Source organism: Drosophila subobscura, chromosome U (assembly GCF_008121235.1).
Source record: "Drosophila subobscura isolate 14011-0131.10 chromosome U, UCBerk_Dsub_1.0, whole genome shotgun sequence".
Taxonomy (NCBI): domain Eukaryota; kingdom Metazoa; phylum Arthropoda; class Insecta; order Diptera; family Drosophilidae; genus Drosophila; species Drosophila subobscura.
The window spans coordinates 17,154,264-17,178,652 of record NC_048534.1 but is presented as its reverse complement, the minus strand read 5'-3'; the positions used below and the strand labels follow the sequence as shown (position 1 = coordinate 17,178,652).

Sequence of the window (24,389 nt, the reverse complement as noted above, 5' to 3'; positions counted from 1 at the left end):
GATTGTAGTCGACGCAAGGACGAGTGCACAGGATCCTGCATTAGTTCCCCGCACGGTTCACTGCTTCCAACTTAATCCTTGCTCTGTTGGGGCCACCCTCCACCACCATCTACTACTCGTATGTGTGCGAATCGTTAGTGTATAATTTTAAAGTTGGATTAAGCCAAGGAGGAGCACGACGCACGCAGGCGGACTGGGAGGACTGGGAGCAAGGACGCTCACAAAGAATGTGCTGCGGCAAAATCAGGTCAACTGTATGTGTCACTTTTACAGCTTATTATGGCAAACGGAATGGCCTCTCCTCTCCTGCCTCTCCCGCCACGCCCACAGTTGCACTATCTGCTTGTCACCCTGCAGCCTTTTATGGGGCAACATTATCGCATAATGTAATCATTGGCCCCAAATGATGGCATGTCCTCAAGACAAATTCTTTGTTATATTAGCCCGGCTCAAAGACAGCGGCACGTTCTTGTAGTTGGTAGTTGGCGGCCATAAAAAGTACACCAGAAGAGAGCAGAACACAGCGGCAAAAGGAAACCAATAAAATAATAAAACTAACTTTAGTTAAAGGCAATAAACGGAACAGCACTCCTTGTCCCTGGTTCTATCTCTAGGCCATAAAATACTTATACCATTAATTGGATGCCAAGAGAGGCACAAATCAAGTGAAAAGTCTCGACATTAATGTGCTTCAGATTGATGAATTTTGAATACATTTTGCCAGTCATGAGATGCGATGAAGGTTCACTCATCAAGCTCTTCACTCGATCAGTGTTCAAGGAGGAACTCCAATGAAATGGAGTCCTGCCCCTTGAGTTTTCTCATTTGCAGCTGTGGAGAAAATGCAGAGAGAAATGTGAATTGCAGAAAGTAAAGTTGAAGCAGAAAAAAACTAATGAGTTTCCGCAAAAGATTTGCAGTCGTTCCGAGTTTAAGTGATTTGTGGTCGCTTTCCACGAGTTTTCCTCCCCTGGTGTTCTCTCTTGTCCAGCTCCAATGATGAGTGGTCCCCACTGCCTTTCCCTTTTTGAATCCCTCTCAAGTGTCCAATAATGCAGTTTTATGAGTTTTTCAGTTTTTTATTTATTTGTATTCTTTTGACATTCTCTGTTTCTGTTGAGAGAGAGAATTATTTGTTTATTACTTTTTTTTGTTGCAAAAAAAAAACGGAACCAAATTTGCATATTTATGGGTGAGTTTTGTAAGGACGGCAAATAAATCTGAGAGGACATAATGTAAATAAGGTCCGGTCGTAAAAAGCCTTTTGCCGAAGTGCGCCAAGAATCCGTCCCTGCCACTTATACTATCTGCCTTATTGATCTCTCCCTTCCCTCCTCACTCTTTTGCGGGGAACATATATTAAAAAATTTGTTTACTTTGCGACAGCAATTTGATTTTGAAGTGAAGATATCCGCACAAAACTGACAAATTTATGGATGTCTTTTGCTTGATAAGAGGCACGAGAGGCACAGGGGCTTCTGCCCGAAATCGCAGCAATCCTTTGCAACTTTTTAATGATACCCCCACACAAAAGTGCTCAAGTTGAGTAACAAACAGCAATTTGTCAAGGCAATATAATGTGAAACTTTTGTTCCACCATAATTGATTTACTTGCGAACCCTGACTAGGTTCTCCGTGCTCACGTCCCCTCTGTCACCAGTCGCCGTGTCGGTCTGGTTCATGTCGTCAATCAATTGACGACGCCAACACTCATACGCCACGTGGTGCCCAGACAGTGTCCCATAAACCACTCCACCACTCCCACAGCACCACTCTCGGCTCCAATCCAAGTTCAAGCCCTGCTATAACGAGCAAACAACAGCAAACGCACACTGGCATCGACATTACATGCTCCATTGCTGATAACGTGTGAGCATGAGACTGTATCCGAGTGGGCTTGCATGTGGGTGTGTGTGCACACAACGAGTGTCTGTGTGAGAATGAGTGGCTGAGTATGTGTGTGAACGCATTAGGGGCGAGGCATGCCGCATTGATTGATGTCACTTTGACTGTCAGGCCACAGCAGTTGGCAACAGCCATACCGCGATACTCTCTTTCGCGATGACATTACCACTCTGCCGCCATCGATGACGAAAGTTTTTGGGGGTGTGAAGAGCGCGATCTTGGGATTGAGGAACGGGATAATGAGTGGAGAATGAAATGGGTATAAAAGTAACCATTCTGCTGACTAAATTCTGTCTAAAATTGGTCTATTTCATCTGCTCGGTAATTCTCTGTGTACACGCCATCTCGAATCGGAAACATAATTTCTCGCAAGTCTCGCACAATTGCGGCATTTAGATGAGTTTCAGGGGCAGGGGCAGTGATAGTGCCACCGATATGGTATACAAAACTTTCGGCACGTGACAAAAGGCTGAGGGCGTGGCTGATGCTCATGCGTCTCCAACTCCAGTCTCCACTTACAGTGTTTAGCTCCATCTTCCCTCTTAGGGAGTGTCGGCCGCGAAACCGGGAAGCAGAAATAATGACGCTTATATTTATGAAATTTATGCGTGACACCCACTTGAATGAGCGAATGAGACTGCGAGCGAGTGAGAATGAGAGTGGCTTGGAGTGGGTGTCCTTGACGCTTATCAGCAGGCCGCCAAAAAGCCAGAACTCTGGCCCTAGCCTGGCCTGGCCTGTCCCACCACATACTCCCCTTCGATATTGCGCTTTTGTCATTTTTAATCTTCATAAAAGAAAGTTTTTTTTTGGGCAAAAATGTGCCAGACGAGGCGTTTTTATTGCGCCTTCCCTCCATCGAAACGCCCACCCATCCACTATCATTCACGACAAAAGTCGTGGAGAACAAAATGTTTATGTCACATGACAAAATGCTGTAGCTGTAGCACACTTACGAATATAAGGAGCGCGTCATTATTATCAATGCATGCTGTTGATGATGGCTGGGCATGGGAACGCGCGTTGGGTGCCTGGAAGGACCAACTTTTGGGACCAAAACTTTCATATGAAATAAAATCAAAACATCATAAACACTTGAGCATGCGAGCATGCGAGGGTCCACGTGGTCCACGCTCTCCAGATGGATATATTTATTTATTTTCTTATGCCCGACGACAAATGCCATTAGATAAATAATACCAAATAGAAATGGCAGCAAACAAAAAAGTTTGCAGCACTTGTCCCAGTCGTCTTGGTCGTTTGCTTAGTGTCAGTTTCGTGTCGAGTCAAGTTTTTTTGGCTTTCAGTTTCAGGGTTCTGCAAACACAGAAATAAAGCCAATAAATGGCTTCAAAATTGATGAGGTTTCCCCATTGAACGTTTTTCTGACACGCTGGCCTTGAAAGTTTGCTTTGATGTGCGTCCAATAAAGTTAAAAAATACGCCAATTAGGCAATTTTTTTTGTGGAATTTACTTTTGCAAACACAGATAGATATTTATTAGAAATGCAAACAAATGTATTTAGTAATATTTCATACAGAGAGGCAGACAGCATGCGGAATTTTTATTAGATTCTGTATTTTAATTTCATTGGGAATACCATCAAGCATCAAGCAGCAGTCATGCCGTTGCATGCCTGTCGAAATATTCAACGATATATCGTGCCTGCCTTCATTCCAATGACCTATAACGTGGTGAAGTTTCCCCGCCCGCCCTGTACCAATAAAAAAACCGTAGAATATACACTGCAATTTTTATTGACTGTCGCAGCGCAAATGCACTGCAAAAAAAAAAGGAGGCAACAGAAATCAGAAAGGAAATCAAATAAACATTGCGCATAAAATAAATGTTGAGGACGGTGCCACCGAAAAACGATTCTGAGCAAATACAAAACAATTTTCATGTGGGTATTCGGGCTGGTGAGTGGGTACGGGTCCTCGGGTGTGGATTGCTGCAATACGGTAAAGGAAAATGTTGGGAGAAAAAAGCAAATGCCGAAAATCAAATAAATCAAATGCTCGTAAATAAATCATTTGAATTTATTTTCATTTGGCCAGAAACGAGAGAATGTTGACAAAATAAAAGCACGATAAATACTCCAAAAAAATGGCAACAACATTGCGCAAGGAGCTCAAGTAGCAGAAAGGAAATATTTATATGTATATACGATTGCACATAGAAGTACATATCTACAGTACATATGTATGTACATATGTATATATGTACATCCATTCAGTGGAAAGACCAAGAGCATTGCTGAGTGACAGGAGACAGGCAGATGAAAGTGGAATTGGAATGGGAATCGGGGCCCATCGTGAGCCTGTCACGAACCAGTGTCCTAAGAAAAGCTAAAATGTTATTTTCTCACTTACTACTCCATTGTTGAGGGCCCTGCCACCACTCCTCTCTCCTCCTCCTTCTCCAGTGTCCCGTCTGGTTGCGGAATGACTGTTTGTGTGTGACTTCCACTTGTGGTTAGTTATTTGGTCGTTGCCCAAACGCCTCTCAAGTGAGCCAACCACCACCAAACACACAAAAAACGACATTTTTATTTTCCACATATAAAATATATTGCTGTCTTTTTAGTATTTTCATTTTATTATTAAATGTACGCCGATCCGAGCCTCTGATGGCCACGTGACATGTCCCGTCGATTGTCCATCCCCGACACGTTTCAATAATAATACGATTATAGGTCACAATATCAACGTATGTACATGGACAGACAATTATTTGATTGTTGCTGGGGATATAATCATGTTTAAATTACAGACATTTCATTCAAATGGAATTTTCTGTGAGGGATAATAAGTGCAGTTTAATATCAATTCACTGATTGGTTAGAACACTGCAATCCTGCACTGATTAATCAATTCATTAGAAAATGAATACTGTCTCTGACAACAATAATTGTAAATTATTTTTGGCTTTGTAACAATTAAGGAGAGGATTTGCCAACTAATTCGACTTTTGCCCCAAGTTTTAGACAAATTAACAAACGAAGAAACTCTCGACAGAGATTGCAATTTTGAGCCTTTCAACAGGAGACTTTCAGCAGTGCTGACTCAAGGTGTGGAGCAGAGAAAATCCCTTAAGCACAGGAAATGCTAAACGAGAACAATTTCAACAAATCTCTGGCACAGCTCCCTGCGGTCTCGTTGCACTCTGTGCCTGACTCGGTGCCTACATCTAATATTCAGAGCAGAAGGAGCCTAATCCCAGGCTCTTGGCCAACAGTTTACTTTTGGTTCTCGGTGAAACTTTTCGAAACTCTTGAGACATCTTGAAACGTCAGAGAAATAAAAATAAGAAAACCGAATGTAATTAATTACATTTTATTCAAGTTCTTGGGTTCCTCGATTGATTATTTGGTGTACGCGCATATTTGGCGCTTCATTTGTTTATTCTGCTCCAAGTTTTCCGCGCTGCAACTTGCAAAAGTTCCATTTTCCCCACTTTTCCTGCGGTAATCCGATGCTGCAGGGGCGGAATGGATGGTTTTTAGCTAGACTTTCTGCTCGTCTGGCACGTCTTACAATGTTTCGCTAATTGAATTGTTGAGCGCATTTGATGCGTTTGCCAAGTTGTTCTTAAGTTGCAATTTTGTTGAAGACTTAGCTCCCAGCCCCCAAGCAGCTTGAAGAATACCTCAGCTTGATTTGCAAACATTTTCCCCCGTGAAGCACGTTGCCGTAGCAACAACTACAATGGAGTAAGGGTATGCCTCTTGAACTAAGACGGTATTATGAATTTGAGTAGAGGTTCGAAACGCTTTACTACAGAAGGAGAAATTATATTCTAACTATTAAAGATGCTCATCATTGCAGCAGTGCAGTTTATTTTGTTTTCACAAAGACCTGTCCTGCACAGCTTAATTAAATTAAATCCGAGTACCATTCTAGGATCAATGAACCTTTAAGAGCATCCATACCTTCGGCTCAGAAGGGTAGCCTTTCCTTTCTAGTTACGTAAAGGGAAGTGCAATTTCTGCAACAGGCAATCTGCCACTTTTTACGGAAATTCTGCTTATAATTGTTTCTCCATCTCCAAAACACTGCCACTCGGATCCATCTGTCTTTATTCACTTTGTTGTTCTGTAACTCTGCACAGAATCCACAGAAAGAACAAACAACAACAACAACAACAGCATGACGGATATACACATGTTGCCAGCTTGTTGGGGCTCGGGCTTCTCTCGTGTTTTTACAACTTGCAATTTTTTGCATGTTTTTTCATACATACAATATGTTTTTTATATTTTTCCCCTCCGCTTTTAGCTGTTTGTAGCTGTTTGCCAGCTGTTGTTGGCTATGGCCGGCGATGTGGGTCACTCACTTTTTGCGCTGTTAACTCATTTGAATTGCACGTCAACAATTGTGAAAACAAAGCGAAAACTTTTACCATTTGTTCAAACAACAACTGCGAAACAAACAACAATTGCCAGCAGCAACAGCAACAACAACAAGAAGAGTTCTCTACCCTCCCTTTCTCTGGAGTCAGCTCGGCAGCCTGCAGCCTTGGTGAACGCTTAGGGATTTATTGAATTAGTAGAAGTCAAAAATATTTTTGGGTGGTGCCGCTAAGTTTTGGTTGTCGATGTTCACTCATATTATTATCTGCACTACTTATATGCTCATAATTGTATTGCGCTGCTTAAGCACCTATTTTTACGCGCACAGCTGTGTTGTTATTGTTTGTGTCCGAAACCTAACTGTAACGCTCTCACACGTATAGCCGAAACCCGCAGCTGCACACGCATACATCGAAGTGTACCGTTTTTGCATTGGATCGTCGCATCGCGTGATCTTTCAATTCCCTTTTGCTCGACTTCTTCTTGTTGAAGTTGAGTTGCTTCAGTTGAAAATTTTAGTCGCAAACAACAGCAAGCAAATCGGTGTGCCGCCGCACGTGCGAGGGTCGATTAACCATCGTTGTAACTTAACCTGTAAGCCGCCAATAATAGATTCTTAAACGTTAATAACACAGTCCACAAATTCTACAATTCTACTATCATTAAAACAATTGTGCTTCTTATTATACAGTGTAGAGTATACACCAAACAAACACATATTCGTTTCAGAACCAAAAACGCGTAGAGAGAAATCCCCAAAGCAGACAATTTACGCAAAAGTTGTTTCCCTCTAGCAACAAGCGATCTACTTATGGTAAACGTTATGTATGTAGTTTTCTTGCAGCGCCCCAGGTGTCCAACTGCTTTTTCAGAGACCATTTTCAAAAGATAAACATTCCGATATCCCGCTGAGCTTCGTTGGCTCGAAACCCCCTCATAAAGTTGTCATCCAAGTTTCATTTGCGGATATCATATTTCTTTCCTTTCTTTTTCACTTCTTCTTTCTTTCGTTTCATTTCGCTTCTTTTTTCGCTTCATTCCTTCTTTCATTCATTTTCTTGGGAGTAAACTCAACTAATTTACTTGTTTCCTACCCACTGCCACCCGCACTGCTAGTCTTTTGGGACCGGTTTGTGGGATCGAGCAAGTTTATATTCATTAAACTTCCGCCACATTTTGCGCTTTATATTTTGGCGCTTTCAAATGTCGGGGGCCGCCACTCGACTCCACTCCACTCCACTCCACTCAACTCAGCTGTGGGCGCAGAAGAGGCTGCGGTGGCGGTTGGTTTCTTGGCCGGAAAGTTTATGCTCTTGTATTTCCGCCGGGGCTGGGCAACAGTTTTTCCTCCAAACGTACATATATTTTTTTCATTCTTTTTCGCAAGACCCCATCTTGGGGCGGAAAAGTGCAATTTCAAAATTTGTGCCTGCATTGAGCCCGTCTTTTGGTCGAGTCAAAGAAAAGTTAAGAAATGAGCATGTTTAACTTTTTGGCAGGCAAAAGGCAGATGAAAAAAAATGCCGTTTGCCGACTTAAATTTCCACGATTTACATGGATCAAGGCAGCAGCTGGCGGTCGGTCTTCCGAGTTGCATAAATTTGCATAAATTGCGTGGCTGGGGATTATAGAGCTGGTGGATGGGTCAGGACTGACGCTAATTTCTCTGACCTCGATTCCCCCTAAGCGTGGTATTCTTTTGCAGCTCTCTTCCCGACGTTTATTCATATTTGAGGACGCCAGTTGGCTGCCAATTGATTTGGCCAGCTTGTGCCAGCGCCCTGGAGCTATGGGGCCGTGGGCTTACGGGGTTTATGACAAAACCACCAATAACCCATCAAAGTCGGAAGCGGGCCATTTGTATGCGCGGCTCTCAGCGCCAGAGCGAAGCAATTGAGTCACTAATTACTGTGCCTTTGCCTTGGCTTTAATCGTTTCGGCCACACAAAAGTACGCACTTCCTGCTTCTCTATCTCTGCGATGGAGATGGCTGTCCATTAAAAGTCTCTTCCAGAGAACGCGGGGCTAAATTGTTAAAGTACATTTAGAGAGGCGGACAGGGGGGCCAAGCCATTACCCCTTATGGCATAAACAATTAAATATTTAGGGGCCACAGCTACGGCAGCGGCTAAGGCAGCGGCAACAAGGAGTTTGTCCACGCCTCCGGATAAAGGTCAAGGCTGTGGCTGCCTCGCTGCCTCCTTGGGCACATTTGCCTAAGCTCCCGAGCGGAGCTTTGGAACTCCTGAGGATCGGGCTCTGTGTGCGTTAATTGGCGCTGCTTGGACAGCCTTTTGTTCGGGCCCAGTCCAAAGTTGGCTAATGGCTGTTAACTTTTGTAGCTGGGCCCCACTTGACTGCCAACTGTTTGAAGAGCGTTTGAGAATTTCTAAATGGCCAACAACAACAACAACCAAAGAGGGAGACGAAGAGAGAGAAGTTTGGCATCTAATTGCTAAGATTTGGGCCGCACCTTGCCTGAGGCTCACTCAAAACTAGAGCAGAGCCTTGGTAGCTGCTTAACAGGGATTTCATCTCTAAGCCAAATCCTCTTTGATTATTAAAAAGAGACAGATATTCTCTACCGTTTAGAGTCTCGACAGGAGGATACCTGGTAGGCAGTCGGGCTATAAATAAAGTACTGAGATTTATCGTCAAACTATGGGAACTTTCCTCGGATAGAGAGTGCATCAGACTCTGCTGGTATGCTTTCTTCTTTTAATAACATTTCATAATAATCAAATCAACCCTTCCACCATTACTCCATGACTTCCGCGCATTAAAATTAATAAGTATTATCCTCCATTTAGTTTTAATACCTACCAAACTGTTTACATAAAACTAGACCCAATTTAATGGCAGCCAAAAAGCATCAACTGCACACACAATAATTAGTGCCAGGTCTTGTTTAGGGCTTTATGACAATGTCATAAGTTTTTAATAACCGCCGATTACGATCGCAAATGCTGATAACGATAATGATAGCGATAACGAGGAAGTGTGTGTGTGTTCGAGCGTGTGCGACATAAATAAACGCGAAATTTTAATTACCATGCCACAAAAATGGAGACAAGGACGCCCAGAGAAATTTTAATTACAGCAAATAAAACTCCGCAAAAGCCGCCAAAAAATAAACCAAAACTCAAACAGAAACAGAAACAGAGCCAAATTGAATGGTTTGCTCGCGCTGTGTGTCAAGGGCGTGAAAGTGAAAGAAAGTTCAATTTGTGTAATATTTTGTGGTTTTTGCAGTGAAATATGAGCAATGCGCAGTGTTCTGATTTATGTAAATGCCGTAAAAGTGCACAACGAAAATTGCAACGAAAAATACCTCAAAGGGAAGAGAAACAACAGCAACAAGGACCACCGCAGCAACTCATTAAAAATAGTGCAAATCAACAAAAGGAAAAGTAAACTGCACAACTGCATATAGAAGGCTGCATACATAGCCAGAGGGAAACAGAGGAGCAGAATCATAACCAGGAAGAGCAGCAGCACACTCACTCCCCTGGAAGAATACTCATCAACACCTTGGAACCATTTACTGCAAAGATTGTTCAACGTTTTACAACTACATATTGGCCAGCAGCTTGTTCTATAAGGAACTGCTGAAGGAAATTACATATTGCACAGCTACTGCTACAGCTACCCCGCCCCTGCCAACAGCCTAGCCCTGGTCTGGTCTGCGTAGTTATGGTCGATCCATTAAAAATCTTTTGGGTTTTGACAAATAGCACCTATTTGGGTAAGTGTGTACAGCCATTTGTGTGTGTATGCGTATGAACTAAGTAGTTAGATGTGCATATGATTATTTCCAGCACCCTGAAGTCTCCTGTCTTGTGCGAGTACGAGTACGAGTATGCGTATGCCTTGCCTTTGCCTTTGCCTCCTTCCGTCTTTATGCTTATGTAAATGGTCTTCTGAAAATTTCATGAAGTGTAATTTGTGGGGCTTCCACAAAGCAGCCAAGTCGCGCGCTGAGAGTGAGGGGAGCCACGTGTGTACGTGAGGGATCCAGGCTAACGACACCTTAGGGCTTGGGTTTCTGGCATGGGTGCCCGGCATTGCCCTCCCTCCTTCGTGCATTTGAAATATGTATGCATTCGTATTTCCGGTACTGCTTCTACTGTAATTCTCTTAGTAGATTTCTTGGGGCCATAATGAAGAGGGTTGTCCGCATTGGTGAATGTGGATGTTTGGGCACAGAGAAAACCAAAGGATTTCAAAGGAAAGGCGTACTGTAGGGAAATAATGGAATAAAATGTTGCATAAATATTTACCACAAACTTTACCCACTAAGACATGAAGGTTTCCAACTTGGACTTGTGCTTAATTTCCATTTAGTTGGCTTTCTGCCAAGTTAATTAAATTTTAAGTTTTTTTTTGTGTTTACGCTTTAAATTAATTTCTAATTGCAGTGACTATCCCACACACACATGGTGTGTACGGAATACATAAATCCTAAGCTGATAGAAACGCAATTTCTATGCGAGAGAAAGTTTTTTAATTGCGGCGAAAACATACCATAAGCCCATACCCTCCGCCGGATGTAGGTCGTAATTAACACGCCACTGGACCAGCATCTAACCCTGAACATTTCCCTGCCACCCTCCTCCCTTCGTGGTTAATGAACGGCAGCGAAACAGGCCCATAAACAAGGTCCTTGCCAGGGTCCAGGGTCCGTGCCCGGCGCCATGCCTCACCTTGTCTTGCCTTCCATTCGCACGGACTCATTATGACAGACAAAATATTTGTCAACTCATCAACGCTGTAGCCAACGCCATATTTTTTATATTGGTGCTCAGCCCATCTTGTTTCTCATTTTCCTACACTTTTTTTTGCTTGTTTGTTATGTTTGTTGTTGTGTTGTTGTTGTTGTTGTGATTTTGCGCTTTGTTTTGTGGCCCTGCGCACACTTTTTAATTAGTCGTGGGAGTCTCGACGGCCGCCAGAGGCTGAATGGTAATTCTTTACGAATAAAAAACCCTTCTACACATTTCATAAGTTTAATTAACAATTTTTTATTTCGTTGTTCATCTTATTTTTTCGTCGGTTTGGAAAAGTTGAAGTGCAGGTCACTTCCGGCATCGGATGTTGAATTTACGCTAATGCCAAACGCCAAAGCTAATGATGATGATGTTGATGATCTTCTGTAATGAATACAAATATCCATAGTACACGAACCGAGGGGTTTTAATTGAAATTTCACTGCAGAGGTCCAAGTAAAACCTCCTTCCTTTGTGCATCATCAAAGTTAATGAGCTGCAAGGCTCAAAGGCCACCCGAATGCCGAGTTGAATACCTGCCCACGGCTCCCAAAAAGGGTATTATTTGGATTCCGTGGGGTTCAACGAGTTCATTAAATGGATTTAATTGTAATTTTTTTGTTTGGCCCACAGCGCACGGGAGTGTGAGAAAGGTTGTGACCCAACATTTGTGCTTATGCTGAATCAGACAGGGATTTGACCAAAACCCGTTTCATAAATCATGTTTCAAGTGGTGCAGGAATTATGAGTGGATTCATAAATAGTACTAGGCTTCCACGCAGCCAATTGATTTTCATTTCATTTTTTGTACCTAATATTTTGCGGGTAAAGGAGCTTATTGTTTTCGTGGAAAAATATAAAGAAAATACTCCGCTTTATCCTTAACTAATACTATCTGATAGAGGGAGCATCCCTCCGTTCCGTCGAAGAGGCTTAGCGTACCTCTTACACTTTTATAGTCCCACCTGCAATTTCAGAAGCTCATTTGATTTCCCCTCATTGCCAGGTATCTCTTTTTCGTGTCGCTTTCCAGCCAAGCCCTGCTCTCTTTTTATACTCACATAAAATGTCAAGTGTCAACAGCAGTCGTTGGGCTTGATCAAAGTGCTGCCACCACAGCAATAAATTAATGGTAAAACTAATTATAAAAGTCACATGCACACACACAAACTTGCGATCTGGGACCCTGCCCTGCCCACCCACACTTGCCTAAATCATGTAAGTGAAAAGTCAAATTAGTTGCCATTATGTGAGTGACAAATTCAACAGCAAAATAACCCTTTTCCTTATGAATACATCAGTGTTTTGTGGCTGTGTGTGGCTGTTAAACTGTCTGACAGTTTCAACTTTTGCCACATGACATATCACGGATACACAACGTGTGCCCGTAGTTTCGCCCCCCTTGCGTGGCCCATTAAACTAATAATAACTTTCACACGCTTCCAAGTTCTATCTCATTGCATCGCTCCATCACCCACACTCTCGATCATTATCCTGTCAATATTTGTTTTACTCCGGAAGCCAAAGTTTTCTTTTCTGTTTTTTTTTTTGCATATTTCAGAGAAAACTAAAAGCGAAAACTTAATCCAAAATACATGAGTAAACACAACATGAGATTATCATAAACTTGCTGAAAATTTATTACACAATGTGTTTTCTTTGTGTGGGCGTTTATGCGGGTGTGTGTGTGCGGGTGCGGGAGTGGCCCTATCGCATTAAGCCGCCTTTCAACGCCTTCAGGATTAAATTATTGCCAAAGGACAACAGCCACAATCACATCCGGTTATTTATTTGCGATTTATTTATTTGGCTTCACTTATTTATCTGTTTGTTTTTGTGTCAAAAACTCACCCAGAACCCTGAAAAATAATTAGCAAATTAAAAGTTGTAATTTATTTATTTGCCAAAAAACTTGCACCGTAAGACTTTCAATCGATTTTTGTAACCCGGAAAATCAAGGAAAAACTTTAACAATACCTGAGGCGGATTGTAATTTACAGTGTGGGCAAATATATTTGAAGTTTGTTTTATTTGATAGCTGCAAAGCTTGAAAGTTGAGCCCTTTTGTATTACCATCGTTTTGCAGGATTGTAATTGTAATACAATGAAAGTAAATATTTTTCTAAAGTTCTTCTACATAGCAGTTATCAATTGAGTGCCATAAATAATACAGTAATTTATTAAATATGTGCAAGGACTGCCAATTGAGTTTGAAATACTTTATGCACAAATTTGTATCCTCTTTAAAAATCATAAAAAAATAACTAAAATGTGTTAAAGTTGCCACTTACTAAAATAATGTAAATGAAACATAAATAGAATGCTTCACTTCATGCTATCGTACATTGTAATCGGATGCAATTTAAACCATGAAAAGTTATTTCAACAAAAAAACACTTCAACAAACGCATTGAAATACATCGATGTAGTGGTAGAGCTTCAAAAAAAATATTGTAAATTTAATGCACACTTTCACAAGTAGTAGAAAATATTATGACTAGAACCCGACAAAGGCGTAGAAAATAGCATCAGAACTACGATAAACTAAGGCGACAGACAGCAAGGAGGAACCCTTTGGAGCAGCCATCTTCGATCCCCGCTATCCTCTGTCCCATCTTATCAAAGGGAATACCCCGTTTGGACTAACATTTTCCACCCTGCCCCATTCATGCTGTCAGTTTTAATGTGATGCGCTTTGTTGCCTTCTGGAAAATGTTACTTCCGGCTGCGTCTTTGCTTTTGAAGCTCCACAAAACTACTACCACGGACTATCCTCCCCTCGCTGTCGTGTCCTGTCTGTGTTACGCTCTGCGTGTCTGTGTCCTATGCGTCCCTATCGTTCTTCCTCTCTGTGTGTGGCATGGATGATTTGAGCAGCTCTGACATTTGACGCCACTTTGCACACATTTTTCCCTTTACCATTTCTCCCATTTCGTTTTTTATTTATTTAACTTTTTCACAAAAAATAAGCACAGACACAACTACTAAAATACAAAATAAACCAAACAAAGATTAGGATTGTGAACCGAAGTTTTGTATACCCTTTAGGTTGGGAGACAGGAGTAGGAAGTGTAGTGAAAATTTGAGAACGCATTACACCTGGTAATTCGTAATATAGAAACTCCAAAATCTAGGAAAAGCTTCCTCCCCCTCACTAGAAAAAACTAAACAAAATCGTAGCACTCTGTCCTAGGGTACCAAAATGAATTCTAAAGCTGCATAAAAAATAGAGAAATGTAGGGCTGTGCTGATGTTTACTGGCTGTAAAACAAAAAAAAATAAGAGAGAGATAGAGAGAGAGGGAGAGCCAGCTGCCAGTCATTCATAGACTGACATATGGCACACCAGCAACGGGGGGCAGATGTCTGGTTTGGGGGCAGGCCTGTTGGCTTGTTAGTGTGCCAGTTATGCGGCCATAAATAGCTGACGGCTGCTGGGCCTCGGTCTCTGGATCTGGCTCTGGCTCTGGCTCCCTGCCTCTGCCTCTGACTGTGACTCCTGTCCTCTGGCCCACCTTTCACCTGCACGTTAATAGTTTAAAGTGAGCCCTTTTGACTGCTCTGCCAAGACAGCGTGAAGTAGAGGGGTGGTGAGGGAAAGCGAGCACAGTTAGGGGCTGAGAGAAAGAGACAGCTGCGGGGGAGTGGGATAAAGTGGAAGCCTGATGGGCGGCTGATGACTGGGCGCCGTTCACTTTGCTGCTCAATTTAACACCAACAAAAAGGCGGCCACTTTTCCCACCAGGCAACAGGCAAAGCAAAGAGTTTTCTTTTTGCCTTTAGAGGGTATACGCTGGAATACCTAGAACTTGGAACAACATAGAGTATCGGGTGCCTGCTAAGACTAGTAATTTGGGAATAAATGGTAGCATAGAAGAAAGATAGAGTTGGAATAACTTAAACAACTTAAACTTAAAAAATAGTAGCAACAAAATACAATACAATACAATACCTCCTAACTAAATAAGAGGCAGAGAGCCAAATTCTAAATTGGATTCCATTTGTCTTGCTTTATAAACACAAGCTCGTATGAGGTGAATGAAAAGGTTTACGAATTCATTTTATCACATCTAATTTTTGAGCAGAAGAGATTGTTCAAGTTGTGGCCCTAAGAATTCGAATGAATAGATGTGTGAATAGCAGTTGAATTAGGGAAATCTTGAGAGGTTTTACCATGAAAACACACGTCTTCAGAAAGCTGCTGCATATTCATGTCCCTTTCATATTTCTTTCAATTAACTGAAAGTTCACTTAAATTCCCAAAGCAAAGCAAACAAAGTAGAAGGCTCAGCCCATCGCTTAAAGTTGAAGAGTTTTCCGCAATGAATTGACGACATATTTTTAGCCATTCAAATCTAGAGCAGTTTGCACAAGACTTCCACTAAGCTGACTGGAAACTACTTTGCCACAATTTATGTCATCTGCAATGCAAACATTTCGCAGAAATCGACACATTTTCTTATTGAATATAAGATACATAAATTGCAAGCATCCAGATGCTGAAGAAAATTTTTACCCTTTTAAAATGTTTTCTTTGAGGCAGATTAAAACTCAGAAAAGGAGAGAAATGAATTTATGTAACAAAAGTATTTTCCTACAGCACCGAGCTCCAGGCATTTTTTACTGCTGGCGGCCATATTAATTTTTTCACCAGCATCCTTTCAGAGCAGGCTCTGGGGCTCTTTCATGACGTGTGACTGCTAGGTTGGGTTACTTTTGCTGTTAAAGCACATTTATGTTGCTAGAAAATATACTTTTTCTGTGACACATACATATATTTATACACAAGTTTGGTTTTGAGGCTTTTTGTGTTTTGTGCTTTTGTGTTTTCGTTGAAAATTGTAACAGGAAAAACAGATTATTGCTACCCCCATGTGGGAAAACGATACAAGCCCCCAAGAAACCTTACCGACAGTCCTTTCAAGTTATCTTGGTGGTCTTAGTGGGGGGAAATTGAGAACGTTTTAAGACTATTTCCGTGTTGACAAAAGGACACTTGCTCAAAAAATAGTCCAACAGCCAAATGGAATATGATTTAATTATTTAAAGGAATATTCGAGTGTTCACTAATGGAAGGCTGAAAGGTTGTTTATGTCTCTCTTGAAGGGAATTTCATATTTGTAGAGCAACTTTCGCCCAAAAATTATAAAACTTTGCCATAGGGCTGTGCTGTGGAAAGTTTCTACAAGAATTTCCAAAAATCTGCGCTTATTTGCTTTTGGCAAACGCCATGTGAAGTGTAGTGCAGTTCCTGAGCGTTACCTCAAGTCCCATGCTCGGATAAAACTCATTAACGCACGTTCTTTCCACACAAAAACTACAAAACTATTCAAAAAGTTTTGTTTAGCAAGACATTAGCTGGAAATAAGCAAATAAAAAGGGGAAGTGGGGGAAAACCCACTTCACTTCGCTGTGCACTTTGTGAAAAGTTATTTTCCTTTTGGACTGAAAACGGGGCACCAACCAACTTTTCACTTTGCACAAGTGCTTTGTTTTTTCTGAGTTTTCCCTTGGAAAATACCCAGAAATAGTTGAGGGCTATTTGACATCTGGACAAGACCAACATGTTAACAATTTACTTGGCCATGCTCATTGGAGGCTGACAAATTCGTGGAACCCAAATTAGAGAGGAAGTCACAGAAGTGACTGTGGTGTCTGTTGTGGCTCAAGTGTATGGCTCCTACAGCATATTTTATGCCTGCCACGTTTCACGCATAAACCGAGCAACTTTACGACTTTCTCGACCGCAAAGGAGGCACGCGCACAATTTGTCAATCAATAAATTTGCTATAATTAATGCTGCTTATTGGCATTTCATACACTTATCACACTGCCGTATACCGACCCGTATGGCCACCCCATCTTTATATATATGTACAGTATTTATATGTCTAAGTCATGGCTTTTGCTTTTTTTTATTTGCAGTTACAAAATTTGTACGCATTGGTATTGCCGACAAAAACGATTCACCACCATATTTCGATAGATTTCTGTACGAGACTGAGATCGATGAGAATGCCGATTTGCAGAGCACAGTCCTCACTGTCAACGCCAAGGATCACAATGAGTGTGAGTAATCAAAATCAAACATCTACGCAGAGCAATTATTATTCGAGCTTCCGAAAGTGTAATCAATATTACACATTCCCACCCCCAAAAGAAACCCATAACCCATATCCTGCCATCGAATTATCCAAAGCATTCATCAAGACAAAAGAATAAACTCTTCATCGTCGAGTCTCTGTGTGTGCGTTTGTTATTTAATGTTCAATTTTCCTTTCGTCTCAAATTGGATTTCTGCTTGAGCTACGCACACAAAATACTTGCTTAATCGAGCGATGCCCAGATGAATATATTGCATAAATTGGCAATTGATTTAATTAAGTGTATCTTTAATTGTAATTGTCGGGGTTGTACTGGCCACGAGGGGGCAGAATATTTGCATTTGAAAGATATTAAGATGTAGACACAGATGCTCTGCGAACAGCTGCTCCGGCAACAGCTGCCCTTCTGCGAAAATTAAAATTAAAAGATTGTAGCCATAAAGTAAAGTGGAGTCTAATGTGCAATTTCATGTTTAATAACTAAAACCCAAGCAAGATTACTCTTATATTTAAGAGAATTATTCAAATAATTATGAATGCAAAAAAATGGCAACCTTTAATGGAGAGTAACATTAAATTAGATTAAATTAGAATTTGTTTTATTATAATATTTTATCAATTATTAAATTAACACAATAAAATATTATTTAAAATAAAAATGATAAAAACGTATTTTAATTCTAGCTTTCAAGCAAGATATGTAATAGTAATCTAGCTGCTTGTTGTAGAAATAAGGATTTGTTCATTTAAGCAACTTAATACGTTCAGATAAACTTATTCGCTGTTTTTGACAGACTGATCCCATAAAAAATGCACAGCTTAATTGGAATTCAGGACACATGGGATATTCATGTCAAGCTTTGGTTGAAACAAAAGCATGCACGAAGTGATGATTCAGCATGCCAGGAATGACCACAACATTGCCAACACATAGCTTCAAAGGCAATCATTTTGAATGGGAAATTACTAAACAAAAAACCCAAGCAGTTGGATTGACGTTTGAGGGTGAGAGAAATGCAATATAAAAAGAAATCTAAATGAAATTCGAATCGAAGCACTAGATCATCGCGGAATGATAGCCCTAAAATTCTTGAACGTTTATAATTTTACCTCGAATCGAATCGAAGTTGTCATTTGCCCATCTTAAGTCAAAGAGGAGCAATAATGAAGTCATCTTATGACAAATGCTCACATGATTTCTGCCGAATCATTTCACAGCGACATTTCGTTGTAATTTTCAAGGCAGTAAGGCCTACCACTTCCTTCCTTCCAGCAAGGACGAAAAAAACGAGAAAAATTATGCGAAAATATGCCATAAACATTTAGAAAAAACCAATTTGGCAATTTCCCTCATGTGTGGCAGGCCTCCCATTTGAATTTTCGTACTTATATGCATAAATATTAAAGCAACTCTGGTACATATATTTGCCCATAAACATTTATTTATTTGAATACTCGACTGGATTATTATTAGGCCTGGGCCATGTACCGCAAATATTTACGAAATATTAACGAATAAAGGCTCATCTCATTGAAGATAGAAAAAGAGATACAAGATACAAGTCCATGCATAAATCCATAAAATACAAAGACAAACACAAATGGAAAGCAAGTGAGCATCTAATATGCGTATTTGTATATTTGTCTATTGATTCCCATGCGGAAATTATTATTGTTAATACGATGGGGAATCCAGAGAATGGATTGCGGCCAAACTACAGAGGGAAAACTCTCTCTTCGTATCTGTGGAAAATACGATTTGCAGCATGAAAAACATTCAAAATCTCATTGATAGCATTTAACAACTTTGTAACCCTGCAAAGGAGGACCACGTTGTGGCTTTTTTTTTGGGGAGAGGAGGCTAGAACTTTGTCTTCCGAGTCTCGCACAACAGCAACAGCTCCAAAGAGCCAAAGACAAGGGAAGAAGAAATCCGGAATCCTTGTTGTCGCCGTCGCGACGACTGCGAAAAAAGCATTAACCCGAATGGAAGGAAGAAGAACAGCAGGAACACACACAGTACAGTCGTGGCACAGAAATGGCCATGGAAACAATAATCCGCCAAAGAGAAGGAGCGCATGTAGGAAAAACGTTGAGCTGAGAGCGCCACAAAAACGGAAAAATAAATGTGCACACGAAAATTTTTGAACTACTCGCAGCAGGAAAAGCGGATACATAGATGAAGGATTTTCATAGCCCAAAAACTCGTGAGGAACACTCGTATACTCGTATGAATTGAAAGCTGTGACCCCGTCCGACTGGGTTGGGGTCATGACAAATCTTTTATGTGATTTCTTGTTAGCATGTTTGCGTCTCCTTTCCAAATACTCATACAAATGGAGCTGTAAAACTTTGTTGCTGCCGCTGCCGCTGCCGCTGCTGCTGCTGCGCACCACATTCCAAATTTATGAGCGAAAAGATTATTTATTGGAGTGTGTTCCTATACTCTGTGGCTCAGCAGTGGCTGCCATGTGCTGGCCAAATGTTGCCCCAGTTTTTGATTAAAAGGAAATGGAGTGTACGGGTTCCTCTCTAATGAAAGTCCTCAGATGGAGTTTGTGGGAGTTTCAATCATTCAAGGGGTGTGATATTAAGATTAAGATTGGCTTCCCGGCAAACCTTGCACCGCTCTTAGCCACTAATATTTAAAAAAAACAACCCTAGTTGTTCCTTTAAAATTATATTCTTTAAGAAACTTCTCAAATCACCACGCGGCTTATCTAAAAAACAAAATAAAACCCAACAACCTTTCAGTGTGTGCCATAAAAACACTTAGGGGCTGTCGGCCTCCCACGAAAAACCTTAAAAGATCAAAACAAGACTGAAAAGCAAATGTTTTTGCTACTTTTTAAAATGACTTTTCATGCTAAATAAGTACGTATTCGCAGCCAGCACAATATACAAGGCAACGGGGGGGTGGCCTTCCCACCGAGAGAACCTTGTGGCGTTTCGTATGGGGGCTGGAGGTGGAAGAAGAATCTTTACTGCCTTGCCGGCTGCTCCCATGTGTGGCTCGTGTGTCTCTAGGGTGTTGGCTGGGACACGGTACCCGGACCCGGACCCTGGTGTCTGTATATTAATTTATTATCATTATCAGTGATTTAAAAATGGCGTCATGACATCGTAAATTATAAACATCATTGTCTAAGACTGGGGACCACTTAACACGACTTTGCCGGAGCTACACTTAATGTCCATGTTGTTGCTTTTATTGCCCACCATTGGCCGGAAAGTGACTCAAGGAAGCATGAGCGCACCATGTGCCACATTGTTTAAACTAGAGAATATTTTATGGCAGCTCTTTAAGATATTCACTGAAACTGGATGGTTGCACGACGATGAGTCGTGAATTTTGAAGTCAAAAAAGAGTTGTTTGCCGAACGGACACCAAAAATAGAATGTGATTATTATTTTCTACTGCATGGCGTTAGGCTGCATTATCATCGGTACAATTTCAGTATATCGGTATTTCAGTATTTCGGTTTATTTAAGCAGGGTAGATTTTTCAGTCATTCGAAATCGAAAAAGGCTTTGCCAAAGCTGACAATAAATATTTTTTTTTATTTCTTCAGTATTCCTGTAAGGCTTGAAGGGGAAACACCAAAAATATCTAGAACAGAAAAACAACTAATAAAATTACAAAAATGTCTTGCTTAAGCCTAAAACGTTCTCGCCGCTTTGAGGATGAAGCTTTTGATAAATATTCCCCAAAGCCAACTCGCAAGCGCAGCAAGATCCTTGGAAACGCAAAGCGTTCGCTCCCCATGGAATGGGAAGGTTCAGATATGTATCCCGCGAAGCGACTGTGCAAATATGGTCTTGAAACCAAAGCAGATAATGTAAGACTTCTAACAGAAGGGTTTTTAAAGCAATTATTTAAGATAGAACACGTTCCTTTAGCTTTCACCTCTTCAGAGTCCACCGAAGGAGGATAGCTCCAGTCAAAAGGAGCAGAAACTATTTACTTTCAATCAATTGCAGGCCATGTGCTCTAGCATGATCAATCAAAAGGAAAAACAACTAACCGACTATTACGAATTGAAGCTGAACGAACAGATGACTTCACAATATGACACTTTCATTAAGTTCACACACGATCAAATGCAAGGAGGCGGTTTAATCAAATATTCAAGTTATCTTTCATAAAATATTCGACCCATGTTTTGTTCAAGAGTTGAAGTCGTTATTGCTTGAATAAAATGCCTTTAAATCTATTCGCGCAATCAGCGCCAGCGAGGCAGTGGCACTGTTAACAGCCCAGCTTAACAGCCTGTTTACGCTACGCGCTGACAGCGCACCCGTCTACAGTGCTGTTAATGCACCCGTCTACAGTGCTGTTAGCGCTCTCCGACAGCGCTCTGAGAGTTGGCTCACGCTCGCTCTCGTGATCCGCCCGACTCGCGAGCGGCTAGAAATTTGTAAGCTGGAGCAAAGTGACGCTTGGGCCCAGCTTTTCATTTCCTATTGCGAGTCCCGGATTTGGACCTTCACCTCTCCTTTGGAACTAGTGCCAGAAACCCGCAACTAACTTCTGTAATAAAATGTGAAACAATGGCATTTCATACCCTAATCTGCGAATCCGCTTGCTCTGCCTGTTCCAGTTACAATTCCTCCGTCTCTTAACTTTATCTGGTGAAGCAGGTTAAGCGATTTACGCGTCGCTAATTTACGTTAATGTTTGCCCTTTCACATTTCCGCATAAATGCACAGACAATGTGGCAACACCATGTGGCCCCATTTGCTTGTCATTCCCCATTTGCCACAACTACGCCGGCTGGGTTGTCACATGTGAGAGCATTTCCATATTCTCCCCAGTGCTGACAACACTTTTGCAGGCTGTTTAAACATTGAATAAGTAAATTATATGCCGTGTATGTACGAGCACAAGTACGTACGTTGTTCTTCTACTGCACACGACATCATGACATGCCACGCCCATTCCCACGCCCAGGCAAAGTTCTCTTGCAGCATTAGGAGGCATGGGACTTGCTCCTTCTGGTTGAAAAATGTTTTTTAATGAACTTAATTATTTTCTGCCGCCTGCTGCTGCCTGCCTTCTGCCTGCTGTTGGATGTGTCTTTGCCAGTCTTTTGCCGTCTCTGACTTTTGTCCTACGTTTTTGATCTTTGGGGAAGTTTCTTTTCGTGGAATCTGTGGTGTAATCTGTTGAGGCGTGGGATAGGTGCTTACCGGTGAGTACTTTGGGATGAAAGTGTTCTAATTTGTGACTGATGATACCTAAGGGAATTCTAAGGGAGTGTTTACAGGTATCAAACATAATGAAAGTATAATGTTTGAATGTAAACTCAATTCAACATTCAAGTTCTACCATCACCTTCTCTATATTTAAGTGCCAAGAGCTGGCTATAACACCCTCCTCTCCAGTAGGGGATGAGCCTTACCCTAACACTTTTTTATGTACCCTTTGAGCTTTTAATCAAATTAAATTGAATTCATTTGTGCGTCAGATACCCTTAATACACCAATTCAATTAGCCAAGTGTGTGGAAAAATTAAATTAAATCTCAACTGTTTCCCTTTCTTTTTTGTACCTCTTACAGCGACGAATATTCGATACCAGATCACAGGCGGTAACATAGGCAATGCCTTTGCTGTACAGAACACGACCGGTGTCATCTACGTGGCGAGTCCCTTGGACTACGAAACGCGGCCAAGGGTAAGTACTATACCATGCCATACTCGTACCTTCTCTAGGACTCTCTCTCCACACTCTTAACTGGTGACAAGCCCCTCGACTAGGCTAAGGCCCTTGTCTACAAGTTGCTGCACATTTTTCTTTTCCCTCACTCATACGTATACGGTTTAGGTTTTTTTTCAGGCTAGGTCTTAACTTTCTGTTGCATGCATAATTTATATATTTTTCCGCTCCAGTGATTCTACGCAAAGAACACAAAAAATATGTAAAACTATGCGAAACTTTTCTTCTATATTTTTTTTTTTGGGCACACAAAACTTTTGACAGATGAACAGCGGGGTAAGGCAAAAGGCAGAGGGGTGTATACAAAAAATTAATCCACAAAAATAAAGGAAAATTCGCTTACATGCAGGAACACATTGGCAGGGCAGGGCAGGAGGCAGGCACAGGCTGGAGGCTGGGAGAGACAGCTACAGCTGTCGTTACATTTCCCAATGCGCATTTTTAACGTGATTGCCCCGACTCCCAGTCATCACCTACGCAACTTGTTTTGGCTTTGGCAGCAGCCTCCACAGAACCCCTCCAAACAGGGCCTGGTAAATCCGTGTAGCTGTCAATGCCCAGCCATGCAACAAGCAGCCACACTGCTGCCACTGTGTGCCACAGTGTGCCACCGTGCCACCAGCAGGCAGAGCAGCAGCGAAAACAACAAGCCACAGCACACAGAACATGTGTTACCAATTTCGTAGGTTTTTTGTTGTTTTTTTTTCATCCTTTTGCGAAAAAGTTTTAGTGTCCATTCATGCGATTTTGGCTTTTGTTGTTTAAATTGAGCCTCGACAGCGGAGGCAACCGATTCGCAGGCAGCAGTAGCTGCGGAGTCACTGGCAGCTGCACTGTACATATGTACATATGTATGTATGTACATATGTAGCATTTACATCAACAGCAGCATTAAAAACGTTTGGGCAAAATATATGTAAATCTCTTTAGCAGATTTCTTTGGCACTATTTTAAAAACTTTATTTATATACAACAAAAATAAATTTCCAAATGAAATAGGATTTTTTCAAACTGTTTTTGTTCAAAGATCATGATAATATTTCTTTCATGAACTTTTTAATCGATCAAATATACTCAATATAATTATAATTTCTTGTCTCTCACAGTTTGAACTGCGTTTGGAGGCCACGAGAAATCGCAAAAACAACTACACCACCGTTGTGATAAATGTACGCGATGTCAACGATAATCCACCGGTATTCGATCGTCAAACATATCGAACACAAATCACAGAAGAAGACGATCGGAATCTGCCAAAACGCATATTGCAGGTTAGTTGAGAGAGAAAATATATAACCAAAATATTAAGCTTAGCCACATTTATTTATTGACATATTAAAAAAAGAAACCTTTGTCCAATTTTGTTTTATATAATTTGATTACGTTTTATAATTAATCTGATTTTGTTTCCTAACAAAAAAAATAATATTATTAAAAAGAAGTTGATGATATTACAGCACAAGGTCTGATTTTTTTTTCAATCAGTCGCTCTATAACCATTCGATATTTTTATCGTGATTTTTGTGGGCGTTACTCATCCCTTGC

At 41.1% G+C, this 24,389-nt stretch overlaps 1 protein-coding gene across 4 annotated transcripts in view; it reads left to right on the top strand.

Moving 5' to 3' along the window:
• Positions 1–24,389, top strand: part of LOC117902201 (putative neural-cadherin 2) — a 104,508-nt gene that overhangs the window by 59,311 nt on the left and 20,808 nt on the right. For 2 of the 4 annotated variants that reach the window (XM_034813415.1, XM_034813414.1), the window contains 3 exons: positions 16,948–17,091; positions 22,687–22,802; positions 23,951–24,115. In XM_034813415.1, coding sequence (XP_034669306.1) covers positions 16,948–17,091; positions 22,687–22,802; positions 23,951–24,115 — 425 coding nt within the window. Of the gene's footprint in view, positions 1–9,509; positions 10,003–16,947; positions 17,092–22,686; positions 22,803–23,950; positions 24,116–24,389 lie in introns of all 4 variants that reach the window. The other 2 variants (XM_034813417.1, XM_034813418.1) reach the window with 2 other exon arrangements.